At 42.6% G+C, this 17252-nt stretch overlaps 1 protein-coding gene across 1 annotated transcript; it reads right to left on the bottom strand.

The window, feature by feature from the left end:
* Positions 1-9209: 9209 nt before the first annotated feature.
* dpt (dermatopontin) lies at positions 9210-15906 on the bottom strand. Its single transcript, XM_050055194.1, has 4 exons — positions 15632-15906; positions 12050-12175; positions 10248-10355; positions 9210-10013 (listed from the first exon to the last, which is right to left on the bottom strand). The coding sequence occupies exons 1-4, from the start codon at positions 15904-15906 to the stop codon at positions 9947-9949; spliced, it is 576 nt and encodes a 191-aa protein (XP_049911151.1). The 3' UTR covers positions 9210-9946.
* Between the last annotated feature and the right edge of the window lie 1346 nt (positions 15907-17252).

The following is a 17252-nucleotide window of genomic DNA, read 5'->3' as shown; positions in this document are numbered from 1 at the left end:
CAGCTGTCTTACTTTGGGGTCATGACATCCACCATCCTCTCCACCTCCTGATGACATAGTCAGCTCATATACATGTAATATGAACTACATCACTTTAGAAATGTTGATATGATGCGTATGAGACACACAAATGTAACATATCAATGGTTTGCAGAAACGTTCAGTACCGACATGTTCCTCTGGTTGTTCTGCTACATTTACGATGCTACACATAAACATTTAAATAGCTTTATAAGAAAGCAAAACAAAGGGAGACACACTGTAGTTACCTCACCAGGAGACATGTTTGTTGATGTCTGATCCCATTCACTCTCTGTCAGATCCCCTGATGATCACTTTAAAGCAACTGACTTAAGATAAGTGAAGTGCTATTATTCTGTTGTTGTTCAGCAAAACATCTACAGTCTCACGTTAATGTGAACAAAACAAATTAAATCTTCAGAAAAGCCAAAATCCAGCCTTTAATGTGTTGGTTAACCAGAAAACACATAAAAAAAACACATGTTCTTATTTACCCACAGTGGTATCTAGTCATGCAGATGGTAATTTGCACTGGTATTACTTTCTGCCAAAGAAATAGTCCCTATTAAAATTCCTGAGAGTGTGGTCTGTGGATTATCCAGTGGAACAAGGACAGTGTTTCCACAAAGAGAGACTGCTGTTGAATTTTTGTTTTTGAGCACTTTACACGCAAAATGCCATTCACCTCAGTCAACCAGGGGGAGGCAGATATCAAAGGGACAGATATTTTGAATTAATTTAAATGCTTCCATCAGTTTAATCATACATATTCTCTGATTTCACACAGTTGTATCTCTGTAGAGAAGCAGTGCAGTTCTGGTGAACTGAGTTCTGGTGGGTCTACCCTGCACTGTGCCCCGTGTTGTCTGACATGAAAAGAGGCAGCTGTTTTTGTCCTCAAGTGAGAGCAGTGAGAGCGAGCAGAGGCTCCCTAAAATAAACAGGCTATCTGTGCAGCCCCGGGGCTGGGTCAGGGTCACACTCCATGGTGCTCCCTCACTGGAGCTTTCCCTGCCCACATCACAAACACAGCGCCTCACTTCTTCACAGGATGAGAACAGAGCATTTCACTTGGATTAAAACAGACATTTAGGAAAATGATGAGCAGCAAAACTTAAAAAAAAAAAAGTAAAATCTGGAAATAACTACTTACATTCAATTCTATTTAAAGGATAACTTCGGTATTTTTCAACCTGGGCTCTATTTCCCCATGTGTATGTGTGCGTATGATTCATGGGTACAACTCGTTTTAAAATTGGTTCAATATTGAGGGAGGCGGATGCAGCCAGGAGCCGCGAAACGAGCTAAAATGGCAACGGGGGCAAATGCGTCCCGTATAAGTTTGCGCATTAAAAGTGCTTTATTTTGCCACTGACCGGTTCAGATCGCCAATGCTATCTCCTTAAATAGCATACTAAGCGTTTCCCTTACCTCTGGGCTGTGATGTCATCTCGCGAGAGCTTTGCTCCACTGTGTCTGTAGCTCTCTCTATTCGTGGGACAGCCGTTTTCTTGAGGAAGAGGTGTTTCAGGATTGGATGTCTTCTCTTCTTCGGCTGGCAGTAGTCATCTTGGGAGAAGTGAGCACTGCAGACCCGATGGTCTGCAAGGCGCAGTGTCTGGACAGGAGTGTTAGCATCCATTTGTAGCACAACTAGCCACAACTTCAGCATCTCGCCGTCCGACAAAGGCAGCCTATGAAAGCTGTACGGGGTGTTGCGCGACATCCTGTTCTTGCAATTCGGATAAGCACAAACACGAACCATTGTTTTCAATCGATGCAGTAAAACTCTCAACTGTACTCCGGGACAACCAGCGCCACTCTGAGCGGCGCTCAGCATGGCTCCTCTGTTTTCTTCCGGCAACAAGCAAAGCTCTCGCGAGATGACGTCACACACAGCCGGGAGGAGGTGAAAGGTAAGGGAAACGCTTAGTATGCTATTTACAGAGATAGCACTGGCGATCTGAACCGGTCAGTGGCGAAAAAAAGCACTTTTAATGCGCAAACTTATACGGGACGCATTTGCCCCCGTTACCGTTTTAGCTCGTTTCGCGGCTGCCGGCTGCATCCGCCTCCCTCAATACTGAACCAATTTTAGAATGAGTTGTACCTATGAATCATACGCACACATACACATGGGGAAATAGGGCCCAGGTTGAAAAATACCGAAGTTATCCTTTAACTTCTCATTCTGTGGCACCTCTCACCCCTTAAAGATATAAATGGTTTAGTCCACCCTTGCACTAGGTTTGTCTCTAATATTGAAATTTAAGGTGTGCTGATGGATTCACATCGTCAACTCATGCATTGAGTAACATAAATAAACGTCAAAACTTTTACAGTTACAGTTTACTAATGTAAAACTTACAAAACCAGCCACAACTCAGCCTTGAGCAGAGTGACCATCCTCTATTGACCAATCAGACTGCAGTGTTCACAGCTCCACCTTTTAGTACCAGATCTGTGTGCTAGGTACCCCAACAGAGGGAGGACCAAACATGGGGACAGTACAGAACAGTTCCATTGGTACCATCCACAACTTTTCAAAGTGGAAACAGAAAAAAGCGTACCGAACTGAACCGTACCGTACTGCTTGGTGGAAACAGGGCTTAAACTTCCTGTAGCTGACACCAAATGAGTGACTGCTGATGCTGCTGCAGCACCAGTGTACTCGGTCATGATTTTCCCCAAGAAAGAAGAATCAGGGTCCTAAAAAAAAGAAAAGAAACAAAGGAAAGGGAAAGAACGCAAACTCACTTTTAAAAAAGGTGCGTGAGAGAGACATGGATCAAGAGAGGAATGGAGGGCAGCCTAGAGATACTGCCTATGCATAGGGCCCAGAATTTGGTTCTATACCCCTGGAGGGTGGATGGCATGACACCTAGACAATACTCTGCAGACCACTGTTTGAGACCAACAAACAGCAAACCTGTTGTGACTCAACGAGATTTTTAGCCACCAAATGTGGGTGTACTTTAGTGACCAACCCATCACTGTGTTACTGGGGATAGTGCCATGGACAGTGTTTCCTTTTAACCAAGACCTTGTTGCATGTCAGTCCAGGAGTGCTGGAACCAAAAGCAAGTGTTTTAAGCCAAAATGTGATCTTTTCCTAATCATAGAGTGTTTTTTGTGTGCCTAAACATCGCCACGATAACCACAATTTTTCTGCAGCAAAAAGAAACATAAAGTTTCAACATATCGGCTACATAATGACGTACAAATGTAACGTATCCGTGGTTTGTAGGAATGTACAACGCCAACGTTTGTTCTGGTGACTGAGTTGCGACATTGAAAAGAAAGAGGGCCAACTCAGGATCATTTTTCAGATCACACAATTCTCTCCATCTGTTGAATGAACAGCTGAGGTTGAACTGAGTTTCCGCCCATGCTCTATCTGTAGCATTTTCTTTGGTCGATTCTTGTCTTCTCTTTGCTGCTCCTGCCCCAGTATCGGACATAACTACAAAGTAAAACATCAAAAGTAAAATTATCTGAAGAAAAATCTCCTTCTGCTCCTTACCCTGCAGTTAGAACTCCAAAACACTAGTCGGTGGTGCTGTAAAGTTTAGTTGATTCAAAACACACATTAAACACACATTAAACATGGCTTAATAGAGACAGTTTCAAACACAAGTACACAAATCAGCTTCACTATAACTCGCAGCATTCACAGACAAACACTTGTCTTTATCTGGACACATTTTATCCACAAATACAACATGCTAACGTTATTAGCACAAGCCTATGGCATTTTACATTGTATAAATTAGCCTAGTGGCTAGTGGACTTTTCCTCAACTCATATGAAGCCAGGGACAACAGCAACATTTAATAAATGTAACGTTACAAAATTGCTGCCAAACTTTGCTTAGGAAAATGTAAACATAGACTCTTCTGGTCTTCATGCTGTAAATCATTTTGTCTAATTCAGCAGGGAATCTGAAGCACATGCAGGCATTAAGAATAATTATTTTGAAATCACCAACTTCTTGTTTTCTGATGTAGGCCATACAGAGGCATCAGCATTTAACTGTTTCATAACCTGTTAAAGCCTCCTTGCAGTTGCTCTAATTAGCATTGTTATTGACACCTTTACCTGCTGTGACAGGTTCGAATCTGTCTGCAGCTACATGTGCTGGAGTTATGCAAGTTTCTGGATCCAGTTCGACTTGTTGTGGAACTTTAATTTGTATAAAATAGATGTTGATATTCAGTAATAAAAGGCATCAGTACAAAAACACCGGACCCAGTAAACATTCGCTCTCTGCACTGCTCTAAGCAGTAAACATTCTTGTTGTGGAGCTCTAAAACAATGTTAGAGAGGATTTTCAGCGTGAAGGAGCTTCTTATTGTGAAAAGCTGTTATTTCTCCAACTCAAGGCTCTGGCTCTACAGAAATCTCACTGGATCACAGCTAATGAACTCTGGCATTAACTGCATGAGCTGGCCTCAAGTTCTGAGTGAAGAGAGACGTACTCAGGCTCTGAGTACAAAAACATCACATGATCTCTAATTTATTTAGAGATGATTGGTGCTTGGTTAAAGAGGCGTTATGCTGTGTTCTTGTGGTTGATCATTTTCATGTTCTATAATATAAGTGCTTTTCTTTATCTCATTACTCAGAGTGGATGTTCTGTTGAGACCACCACGCCAAACTAGAAAAGTGCGCTCAGTAGCCAGAGTGCACATCGCCGCCATGAGCTGATTGTGGTCATAAAACAAAGCCACAAATCTTTGATCCATGTCGTTCTGGAGAAAAAGTCAGGCTCAACTTTGGCGCAACAAAACTAAGTCCAGCTGTGTTTGATTCAGTTGCCTTGAGATACTTTAATATTCCATGCATCTATCCATTTACATCCGCTTATCTGGAGCTGGATCATGAGGGCAGCAGGCCAAGCAAAGCACCCCAGACGTCCCTTTCCCCAACAGTGCTTTCAAGCTCCTCCTGGGGGACCCCAAGGCGTTCCCAGGCCAGATGAGATATGTTAGGCTGACCAAACGTCCTCTTTTGCCCGGACATGTCCACTTTTCACATCCTGTCCGGGGCGTCCGGGGGGTGTTTATAAATTGATTACAATTATTTCTATCATTATTTCATTCCAGAGATTTTACATTTATTTTACATTTATATTTATTTTTGTACAATTGAAACTTATTATTTTAGGCATAACAAAAGCAAGTTGAGTAACCTCTGAGAAGCCTATCTAAATTTCTGTCTTTGAGAGATATTATTTTGTAATATAACTGAATTTTCTATCCATACATATAAACTTTAAATATATTAAAATTATAAGGCATCTTTGAGTAAACTGCGAGTATCATTTAAGTAGGCTATCGTGGCCGGGGCGAGTGTCCTCTTTTTTGGAAATCAAAATATGGTCACCCTAAGATATGTAATCCCTCCACCGTTATCTGGGTCTGCCCTGCAGACTCCTACCAGTGGGACGTGCCCGGAACACCTCTTACAGGAGGCGCCCAGGAGGATCCTGATCAGATCCCCCAAACACCTCAGCGGACCCCTTTTGACACGAAGGAGCAGCAGCTCTACTCCGAGCTCCTCACCCTATCTCTAAGGCTGAGCCCTGCCACGCCTTTTCACTTTTGTTTGTCACTGGTTTTTGGTCTGTATGCCGTTACTGAGTCGTCCAACAGGTGATTATATTTTTTTATTTGGTTCCATAAAATCAGTGTTTTAGGATCTATTTAAATTTTAATAGTCTGGGCATCTCATGTTCAAAACAGTAGCAGCTCTTCATCAGAGGTTAAATCCTTTTTTACTCTGGGGCTTTGTTGCCATAAATGTAAACTTAGCCCTTGATTATATGGTGGATAACTGCAGATTCCAGAAGTGATTGCAGTAAGGAGACTTTTCTAGCTCTGTGACTCCTCCTTGAGCTCTAATTACAGCCGGTGTGAATATTGTGTTGAAAGGACCGTTTTTCATCCAGCTGTAATGAAACGTGTTGGAGGGAGGAGAGAATACAGCGGGACAATATATCCCCCCTCGTCTTTTCCAGCTCAGGACGGAGGCTTCCACCACAGGGACAGCAGGTCTCTGAGGGCGGGAGGCCTCTGCAGGCGTGTGGCTCGCCACCGTCCATTGGCTCAGGGGACAGCTGTGTCACGCTGTGGCGTTTGGCCCCATGCCCCAGGACAGCAGTTGCCATAAACAAACAGTGCTGAAAGCTACTGGCCCAGTCCCCAGCTCTTTTCAAGACGGTGCAGCAAGCCGGCTGACCTTCGCCCAGCTCACTCCATTAAGTTCGAATAGATTTTAACAGCACTTTAGAGGGTTGAGCTGGTAAAGAAATGCCGCTCGTCCCGTTCCAAACAAGTGGAATGAAAAGGAAGACAAAGTGGCTGCAAGGCACTTTATTTTTCCACATTGGTTCTGTTACCTTTAACTCATGTGCTGGGGGAAAAACACTTTTCATACTTGGAGAGACCACAGGAAGAATTTACCTCTTCATAAAGTTGGCTGATGAGGCTGGAAAATTGGAGAACATCTCAATGTCCATTTGCTTTTACTGGAACCTTTAACCACATTACATGATCTTACTCAGCAAATAGTTTTCTCAGTTGTCATGAAAAAATATCTTTTAGGCTCAGCAGCTGTTATGATTTCATTCATATCAATTTTAGAGCTTCTCATCTACATTGGCCTCAAAGTGAAGCATGAATGCTCACACTGTACAATGCTCACGGTTGAAAGCTCTACATAAAAGTTGGAATTTCACACTACTTTCTCCAAGATCAAAAAGCGCATGCCTCATTGTAAACATATATTTGTTTTAGTTTAATTAACCATATCTTCAAGTTCCTTATTGCCAAAAGTTACATGAGAAGATCATGGGAAGATATCACTCTCATATCTGTCTGTTGAATATATAAAGCTGGAGCCAGGAGATGGGTTAGCTTAGCTTAGCTGAGCATAAAGGCTGAAAGCAGTGGGAAACTTAGCTCCATCCAAAAGTAAAACAATCTGCCCAGGCCAAGAAATAGTCCTGCACATAAAACTGCATCTAGTTGTTTTTACACTTTGTATTTTATATCCTACAGATTAAAAAAAAAAGGTTTAAGTTCCCACGAACGTGTCGAACATGTCGCAGATATTGAGTGGAGTTTACAGTCGCCAATAAAGCTGAATGTTTGTCCCCGCCAAACTTCAGATTGACAGTAGCTAGTAGCTGAACAGCCATGAAGACAGCCCGTTCTCTGTTGTTGATGGATTCTCGCCACCACCACCACCATTGCCTGTGCCTGTGGATTCAAACTGGTCTCACTCCGAAGTCGAAATCCAGCACATGGGCAGTGATTTTTGGCATCAGACACTACAAAAAAAATCTGTCCTTTCACGCCAGCATGATACGCGGCTGGTCGCTGTTATTGTTTAACGGCATCCGGCAGCATCAGGGGAAACGTTGTGAGACAACAACAAAAGTTAAAGCGGGGAAAGTCTGAGTGGGGCAGGTGGGAGGGGGGGTGTATGGGTCCAACAACCATCGACTTTCACCTGGGAGGCCGGTGTTTGCTTTCGTAAGATTGTAAAGCCAATCACTGTTCTTTTTTCTAAACCTATCCATGGGCATTTGTTGGCAAAAAGTAATCACGTGCGTTAGTAGCTGTAGGAAATAAGATGTCAATTCAGTGTTGTACCGATGTAGTGCTTTCATTTTGAAAGAGACTGTACGTAAACAGTAAATTTCCTGTGAAAACTGAAGTGTATCTTGAAAGAAGACAATGCATGTAACAGGCAAAACTTGACACGGCGTCCCAGAATGTCAACAACCAACACACCCAGGGTACCTTGCACGTCGTATCTGGAAGTGGAAGGTCAATGGCCAAACGTTGATATGTGATGAGGTCAGAGTTTGAATGTGTCGACGGATTTTACAGATGCATGAGACGAGTATCAAATGGAGGAAAAGCCACACATGTTCAAGCCGAGATTCAGAGAATGCAATATTGCTGGTGATGGGGTTGATGTATCCTGATAGTGGTGTGTCGTTTTGTGTGCATTTCACATTGAACGCAAAATGAGTTATGGCCTAGCCTGGAAATCCGGACTCAAATCTAGATTTTGAGTCTGACCCTCACTGATACACCTTTCCTACCCAAGGGGCGGCACTAACTGAGGCATTTCAAATGCCGCCGCACGCAATTGGATAGCACGATGGCCAATCAGAGCAAAAAACAAGGTGACGTATTCATTGCACTAAGCCCCATTTGTTTGTCGAACAGTGGGGCTAACTGATATATTATGCTTTTGCCGTATCCTGTTGGCAAAACAGCAAAAATGTCCTTCCTGGAGATGAAGGCTTCTAGGGCAGTCTTCTGTTCCTCTCTCAAGGAAAAAGATAAGTCTAGTTGGCTTAGCGTTTCTTCCAAAACTAAACTGAATGGACGCGGTCCTTCGGCAGCTGCCATCTTTGCTGTTTACTTTTCGACTCCTACGGTGCAGCGCTGTCCTCATCATGTTACGCCCGCCCAGAGCCCGCCTCTGTCGGATAGACTGATCTGATTGGTCCGATTGGCGATTCAGCTGGCTCTGCTCGTCAGGGCCAGATCCCCATGCAGAGAAAATTCGAATTTGCTAGGGGCGGGGCATCTGGATTTCCAGGTTAGTTATGGCCCAGAGTGAAGGATGAATCATTAAGACACTGGGCAGACACTGGCATATAGGTGACGATTAGCACAAGAGATATGGGATAAAAAAGTTTTTTTTTTTAAATCCCGTCACCCAAAATACGACAATGGTGTTGGTCTTCTCTTCTAACTCTCAGCAAGAGCCTGAATAAGTCAAACCATTCCTTTGATTTTTTTTAACACTGTAAATTTCTTATCATGTGAGCAATAACTGGGTCACTGCTGATGCGGTAATCCCTAATGTCAGACCCTTCCAGCAGTGTGTTATGGCAATATGAAGCAGTGTTGAGTTTGCCTTCAGCCAAGTTAAGCCCAAAAGAGCTGTTGATATCGTCATGGCTGACTTCATCCACTCTGTGTTTTTGGAAGGCTTACACTCTCACGTAGCGAGATTATCCTTCCTCCCGCAACCTTTTCCCTCCACGAGTTCATCTCTGTTATGAGATCTAAACTGATTTTTTTTGGCATTGTGTTAAAAAACGAACAACCAGATCTTTATATTAAATAAATGACTTTGCAAAGTAATCCAAAGAAGGGGATGGTTTTAATCCCATTTTCACACAGTACAGTTACATGAGTGCTAGTACAGTATTGCCAAAGAGAACAAGACACTTTAATAAAGGAGAGATTTGAAGTCAATTGAAAGCAGGTGGGACGCTTCCTTCGCACACAAAGCTCATGACGCCAGTGATTCTGAAAGAGCTTCTCATTACTTGCAACACACACACACAACTGTTACCTCCGAGACAATATCCCAATCAGTCACACCTAACGCTCACTGAATGCTTTTATGACCGTGAAAATGGTCCAACTAAAGCCATTTTGTTTGGCCATCGCTGTCATGTGACCTCAGACTAAGAGGTCCTGGAGCTGAGCCCGATGCAGTGTTTTCCACCAGCGTGACCGCAGCATCAAATAATTGACTTTGTTTTGGAAAACCACTTTCACATGATGCCAAATGACTTCCAGTTCCTCCAGTAACTAAATGAAAACACTTAAGCTTTCCACAGTATCCGTTGGAGCCCAAATCCCCTGCAGACCCTCTGTGTTGATGCTTATATCAATATTCACCTTTATATGAGGAGTCATTTTTGCATGCTAGACTAAGAAACAGTGATTATACAGGCAGATATCAAACACCTGGGGTTGATCCATTTATCAGAATACATGAATGAAAGTGTTGTGTATAATGTCAGTATTATGTGTTTGTTTAAATGCAATGAGTAAATATGTCGTTAACAGTGTTTATGGAAAAGAAAATAATGCTGCTGACAAGTTTATAAATTTTCAAATTCACAGTCAAAGTCTGTCATTCTGCACAGGATGTACTTCCACTGCCGATCTCTGAAACAAAGAACAAGACAAAGTCCTGTCAGTTCAGCGACCATAAATTACCAGACTTTATTGTTTCTTCAGTTTTTTGTTTGTTCTGCCAATAAGTTCTGGTCCCATATGGAGGTCGTTCCTTCCAGCTCAGCCTTGAGAGGATTTCAACAATTTTTGGATGGACCATAGATCCAAAGTGCTGCCTCGTGGGATCAGAAGTTATTGGGAAATAAACAGATGTTGTGAGCAAACCTGAGCACTCCACTGAAGGTGGTCTGGGCACCTCGGACGAAGTAGCCATAGCTGGGAACCACCATCTCTGCCTCTTCTCTGAAGTATTCAGGGATGTCATTGGTTTTCCTGTGGAAGGCAGCAGAAGTGTGTGTAATGTTTTGGCATGTCAAGTATTAAAGTACTGACCTTTTAAAGCAGTGGTTCCCAACTGGTGGATTGCGGGTCATTCCAAGTGACTTGCAAACATGTCAAGTTTGTAAAAAAACACACCTTATTTTTAAGTACAGTGAATTTCCAGCACAAAGGCTTTATTAATTAGTGCTATGACTAACAGACTACTTGACAGAGACGGCAAACTAGCTGAACAAAATGGCGAAACGCAAGTATGATGCTGAATGTATTAAACTGTGTGGACCTCAAACTAATGACTGAAGAGAAATCTGGGCCAGTTGGGAACCACTGTTTTAAAGGGTCGATTGTCATTTTGGGAATACACTTATGTGCTTTCTTGCCATGATTTTAGTAGGAAGATCAATACCAATTTCATGTTTATACGGTGATATGAAGCTATACGGTCAGGTGATGGTTAACTTAACACAAGGAATGAATGTAGGGGCAAATAGCGAGCCTGGCTCCGTCCATAAGTGGGAAAAAATGTCTACCAGCACCTCTAACGCTGGCCCCCTCTAGAGGACAATCGGGCACATTTTAGGTACGCGCATTGACCCTGCGCTAAGTCCCGCCCCCAGATAAAGACTGGCCAATCATAGCGTAGCACCGGGCTTCATTTTCAGGCTGGTTTTGTGGATTTGGAGCTAAATGTTGCTCCTGGGGCACGTCATGTATTAATGATACTCGTTACCTGGAGAGGTTGGAAAAAGATATACGTTTCTTCCCTGTTCCAAAACCAGAATCAAACCCTGAAAAGTGTAGGGTTAGCTAGCTAGCTACTGAAGATATAGTCTACTGAATGTATACACATGACATTGTTTGACTTCACCAGGAGATCCCTAGCCTGGAAACTGGAAATCCAGACCCAAATCTATAAAGATTTAGGGTCTGGCCATGAGTAATGAAAATGGCCCAACTCGAGGGGCGGCACCAAGCATGCATTTTCAAATATCACTGCACGCAATTGGATAACACTACAACCAATCAGAACAATACACGTGGTGAGGTATACGCGTAGCTACCAGCGGAGCTAACTGGTAGATTAGACTCTTGTCGTATCTGGTTGGCAAAACAGCAAAAACGTCCTTCTTGCAAAGAAAAGATTCGAGCGCCGTCTTCTGTTCCTCTTTTAGAGAAAAAGCCAAGTCTAACTCGTTCACTGTAGCGGCCAAAGCCGTTTCAAACAACTGGTGTTCATCCGTAGCCATCTTGCAGTGTTTATTGACTGATTCCGGACTTCGTCGTCACAGTGCTGTCGTCATCTGTTTAGCTCGCCTCTGGCCCACCTATATCAGATACACCGATGTGATTGGTGCAGCTCGGTTTCATGGGCATAGGTAATGAGCATCATTACTGATTGCCAGAGTGACTCGCTGAGCAAATTCAAATTGCGACGAGCAGGAGATCCCTGCTTGTCTGACCTGACTCTGGAGATGGTCCATCTCAGGCACAACTCGGCACATTAAAACTGGTAATGGAAACACTGTCATGGTTGGGCTCAGCACAGCAAGAAGTGCCAATGGAAAAGCCAGAAAAGTGGTATCAATCTTCCAATCTAACTCTTGACAAGAAAGGGAATAAGCATATTTTCCAAAATCATAAATCTTAAAGTATATTCCTTTATCATGACCCTGTGAGCATGTACGTACATGCAGGAGTAGGGGCAGCGGCGTTTGTAATAGCAGCAGTAGAACTGCCATTCCCGGTCAAGGACAGATTCAAAGTACTTGCTTTGTACGCCTGCTACCAGGCCGTTTCGAGTGCATGTTGAAGTCCTGCAAAGACAAAAGAGAGTCATTCAGTTATCAATAAAACTATTTTAATTTATGACATTGAAAGACGAAGAAGAAGAAGAAGATCTAAAATGACCTTGCTTTTAAATCATTGTTTTCTCTGCTATCAAACATACAATTATTTCTTGAGAGATAAAACACTGAAAAACATTTCAGACCCAAAAAATCTACATATTTTGAAGTAAATACTGGTATGTTTGCACTTTGTTTATGGCCCCTACACTTTGCTGTCGCCACAACACATCCAAGAATACCAGGTCCAAGCAGCAGGAGCTGCTGCACAATGTGTGGATGTTTGTCATGGCAACATGGGCACAGCCATCAGCCATTCAGCCAGTGGGGGTGGTTTCCCTGCAGGGTAATGTCCTCACTGGTGTAATTCAAACAGACAGCTATGTTAAAGAGGCAGGCGTGGCAGTGATAGAGTTCACAGTGTTTGTCTTTGAATCAGTGAGCTGGGTGCAGTCGAGCTGAAGTGGAAATCAATCAGAAGAGCACAAATGAAAAAATGCTCTCCGACCTAGAACAAGTAATCTGAAGCAGATACAGTTGAGTCAGCGGACTGTTTAGTATGATTCAAGCTGCTGTTTACACGGAGACGTCAGGTTACAATTGTCCCACTGTACAGGTTTTCCCAACTTTTATCCAAGTCCTTTAATCGGATCAACCTTTGTGTGCAGTTTGTGGAACATGTTTATGTGGATATTCTTCTGTTTTTACTATCTAGTTTTTGTGAATGACATGTTGCAAAAGTCCCACAGTAAGCTGAAACATGTGGCCCATAAAATGCAATGTGATGTCTCTGAAGAGCCACTGACACAGCCTGTTGGACAGATCTTGTTTAGATTCACTGGAGGAAGTCATGTTCCCAGGAACTGTCAGTGGAGGACACATATTGCTGTTCTCGACTGAGACGGTGATTCATGCAGCACCGGGAGGACTGGCTTTGTTCCTCTGAATGAGAAAACAGTTGACAGAATTTAACTTTTTATGAGAGTAAAAAAGAGATAAACAAGTGGAAGGTTTTTAGGCATTCTCTTATATAAAGCATTACATTTAACTCCACTGCTTATCCTTTATAAATGTGTATTACTTTGCTTTTTGTATGCACACGTGGAGAAATATGTTCCACAGTTGGGATTACTCATGCAGTTTAGAATGAGCGGGAAATATCTGACGTCATTTAATTCTTCCCAGGTTACACCATTATTAAATCAAATTTTATAAAGTGTTCAGTGGACCATTTTCCATGTTACTTCTCCTCACTCTAGTGAGTAGTAGCAACTAGTGGCCAATCTGTTTGAATTCAGTGATGTGATATGTTCACCTACTGCGCAGTCATGTTATAACAAGGCTAAAGGCTTTTACACACCAAGTCCGTATTTTTCATCCAAAATTGTTGCACGTTGGGGCGCCCAGTAGATCAGTGGTTAGAGCAGGCGTCCCATGTACAAAGGCAATGTCTTTGCCATAGCAGACGTGTGTTTGATTCCAGCCTGCAGCATTTTGCTGCATGTCATCCCCCTTTCATACAAAGGCATTTTTTGCATTCATGAAAAGACTTAAGAGAGTTGTTTGACCAAGAAGCAGTGAAGAAAATGTGGCGTGACGGGACACGAACATCAGCAACAAGAGAGAGAAACAGGCAGAGGTGGACAACGGGCCAGCAAATAAAAGAAGTTGAAATGGAGGCAAGCGAAGGTAACATTAGCCTATCCGGAAATGCACAACAGCAATGATGATGACAATGAGTGCAATTCAATAGCCTCACAGCACCATTTTATAACTCAGGTAGCGCGGTGCCAAATTAAGGACATGGGCAGAGAGTGGCAACAGTGAAGAGAAGCAAATGTGTCTTTCCATTTTACCTCATATTGTGAATTTTCGCATTGCGATTGAACAATAAAACGCATCAGCTTCATTGTGCAAGATGTGTGTGCATAATGATTTTTATCGGAGGACTGATTATGAAATAAACCCAGCCTGCTCTCATCCTCAGGTTGTCAAATACCAACCAAATATCGACACCAAAGGCACCCTTTAATGTCTTCATTAGACGCATTTGGCTTACAGCTGATTCCAATGTAAATCCATCCGTATTAATATTCTACGCTGAGAGCAAGTGATGTGGTATAAAGCACAAGAAAGCCCCCATAGGGTGGGAGGGAGCTGTGGTGGATGCAAACAAATCCGGAATTTCACCCAGGGGACCAAAATTCATGTCCTACGTGAAATTAGAAGTAAATGTTTTAACGTAACATTACGCAATTTACGTACGGTTGTCACACACTGATGTCAGTCATGATGTATTTATGTCACAAACATACTTATTTTAACCCAAAACATGTTTTTTGCCTAACTTGCAAAGTAGTTTTGTTGACCAAACCCAACAGCGACTGGTTTAGAACATTAACCACGTTACAATGTGTTTCTGTGCGTCACATAGATGCTCCAGAGGGTGTTTTTGCGTCACTATCAGACGCTGAGAGGTGTGACAAAGCGTCAATATTTGTACAACCTGGGAGTGAGAACGAGTCGGAAAAAAAATGCACATGAAAATATGACCTTGGTGTGCAAAGGCCTAAGAAGAGCCGATGCAACCTGGTCTCTAAACAACCATAGACATTCTCTGGATGCAGCTGCATCTGTCTTTAAACGAGGACTGGAGGTCTTCCATTCCAACAACACGGGTGGTTTTGTTCATACAACAGTTTCAGCATCAAACTCCACACAGTTCTCGTATGGGCCTTCGTTGTCTGCCAATAGTGGCCTTTAACGACCTGTGTTGCTGGTCAGAGTTTGTCCCTAAGAAGACATGACGCAACGTAACTCAGTAATTCAGGCAAGATTCTTTAAATCTTTGATCTGGTTCCTCTTGTTAATTGGAACAATGTCAGACAAGTGGGCCAAAGATGTGCCTATATGACGTGGCTTTCACATGGATCTGTTCATAATATATGTCCCTCTGAATTGCTTTTCTGGACCTGAACGAACAAATGAATAAACATGTTCACAGCTGCCGTGCAGAGTTAAAGAGAGGCTGTAGGAAACTGCTCAAAGAGAGTTTACCACACTTACTGTACACGTGTAGTCTGACTCAGATGTTGATCCTCTTTCAGTGCATTTCTGAATTTGTGTATATTATTCTGCATCATTTATTCATGCTGCTGCTGTTTATATCCCTGTTGGCTCAGGCGCTCAGTGTAATGGTGTTTGCATGATCACAAACAGGAGAAAAACCTGCTGTTCATCAGAGTGCATTCTCTGTGCCACAGAGCAGACATCCTACCAAGAAAACTAGTTAATTAAACTTGTCCATCAGTTCTACTAACATTGTATTTAAAGTTTTAAAACACTCTAAATATATAAAAATAAGCAACACAGCTGTAAAAGTCAAAGAAAGTAGAAAGCAATAAGTAAATAAATCAGAGAACTCACCATTCCATCCCAGCACGGCTGATGTCGTCCCACCAGCAGTCAGTGGGCTCCCCCAGACCCTCAGGTGTGGGCTGGCATTCAAACGACCACAAGCGGTCCATGCCGTCCGCCTCGCTATAGTAGCTCCTGGTGGCCACCAGGACCTCTCCGTGGGGACACTGGAAGTTAAAGCTCTGGCGGTAGCCGTTGACCCAGCCCATGTCATGGTGGTCTTGAGACTGAGCTGCCACTGTGGCCAGCAGACACGACGCCAACACTACCAGAGCAGGATTCATGTTGAAGAAATCAGTCTGTCTGCTGCGTTCCCTCACAGCTGCCCGACTTTAAACTCCTCCAAGTTTCCAACTTTTGTTGTCCAGATGTTTTGTAACCAGGAGTGATGTGTAATCTGCTGCTCATGGGACAAATCCAAAAGTGGACCTCGCTTAGCGTTTTAAGGTAGACTCTGAGACACAGCGTTAACAAAGTCTCACCGTGGGAAAGGGTTTACCTTAAAACACAGCACTTTCACATAACATGCAATTTAAAAAATTGACGGCACGTTTGAACCATCTAATTACTCAGGCTGCAGAGTGTTCATGGTTTTTTTTATGTAATCTGTACTTAGGGAAAATAAACAGTTTTATTTTTATCATAAAAATCACCACATTTATTTCACCAAAAAGACATAAATAAACATTATTTTGTGAGTGATTTTTTGAGTTTTGCAACATACATTAAAATGCTGAATGATTCTGACAGAATTGAAAATCATAATTTTATTGAGCAATGCATCAGTAACATAAACTGCCTGAAATAATAAATGTAGCCACAATGACTGGTTTGTGTTGTCCCTTTTTGGAGCCTGATGTTTGGCATTTTGACTGTCGCCATCTTTGATTTTTGGAGCCAGAAGAAACCATATTTGTATGAGAGGGTGGAGATAACCCTAACGTTAGCTGCTAGCTTGGTTAGCATGGCACATTTGGGGCAGCAGTAGCTCAGTCCATAGGGACTTGGGTTGGGAACGGGAGGGTTGCCAGTTTAAGTCCCCATCAGGACTGAATATGGAGCATGGACTGGTAGCTGGAGAGGTGCCAGCTCCATTTAATGCATGTATAAGTCCAGTTTGTGCATGTGTGTATTTTAGGCCTGTGTGTATATGACAACAGAGTGAAAAAAAAAATTGAATTTCCTCTCTGGGATTAATAAATAGTATCTTGTTCTTCTTTCTTTACAGCTATGGTGAACAGCCATAGTGCTACTGCTAATGCTAATTTTCTGTAGCAAAAAACAGGCATAAAACCATAAAAACAAAATGTACCTATGATAGAAATTGAATACCTGACTTTTTAAACGGTCTTTTAGTACAACCAACCACTGAACAATAACTTACCTTAACTTTCATAAACTGAAAACACTGAAATAGTAATATCACTGGTGATCTGGGGTTGCACCATGGTTATGTTCCATTACCAATATTGTCGCAATGGTATTGACTTGTTAATGAACGGCACCCATCTGTTACTCAAGGCAGCCGCAACCTTAATTATATGTAACTTTAAGCCTTGATAAAATGTGAACGGCTGAATTGTTATTTCTGCTGTAAAGTTGGGCATTTTAACATGGGGGTCTGTGGCGA

Source organism: Epinephelus moara, chromosome 10 (genome assembly GCF_006386435.1).
Source record: "Epinephelus moara isolate mb chromosome 10, YSFRI_EMoa_1.0, whole genome shotgun sequence".
NCBI classification, from domain to species: Eukaryota; Metazoa; Chordata; class Actinopteri; order Perciformes; family Serranidae; genus Epinephelus; species Epinephelus moara.
The sequence above is the reverse complement of the archived record's forward strand: the minus strand, read 5'-3'. Positions and strand labels throughout refer to the sequence as shown.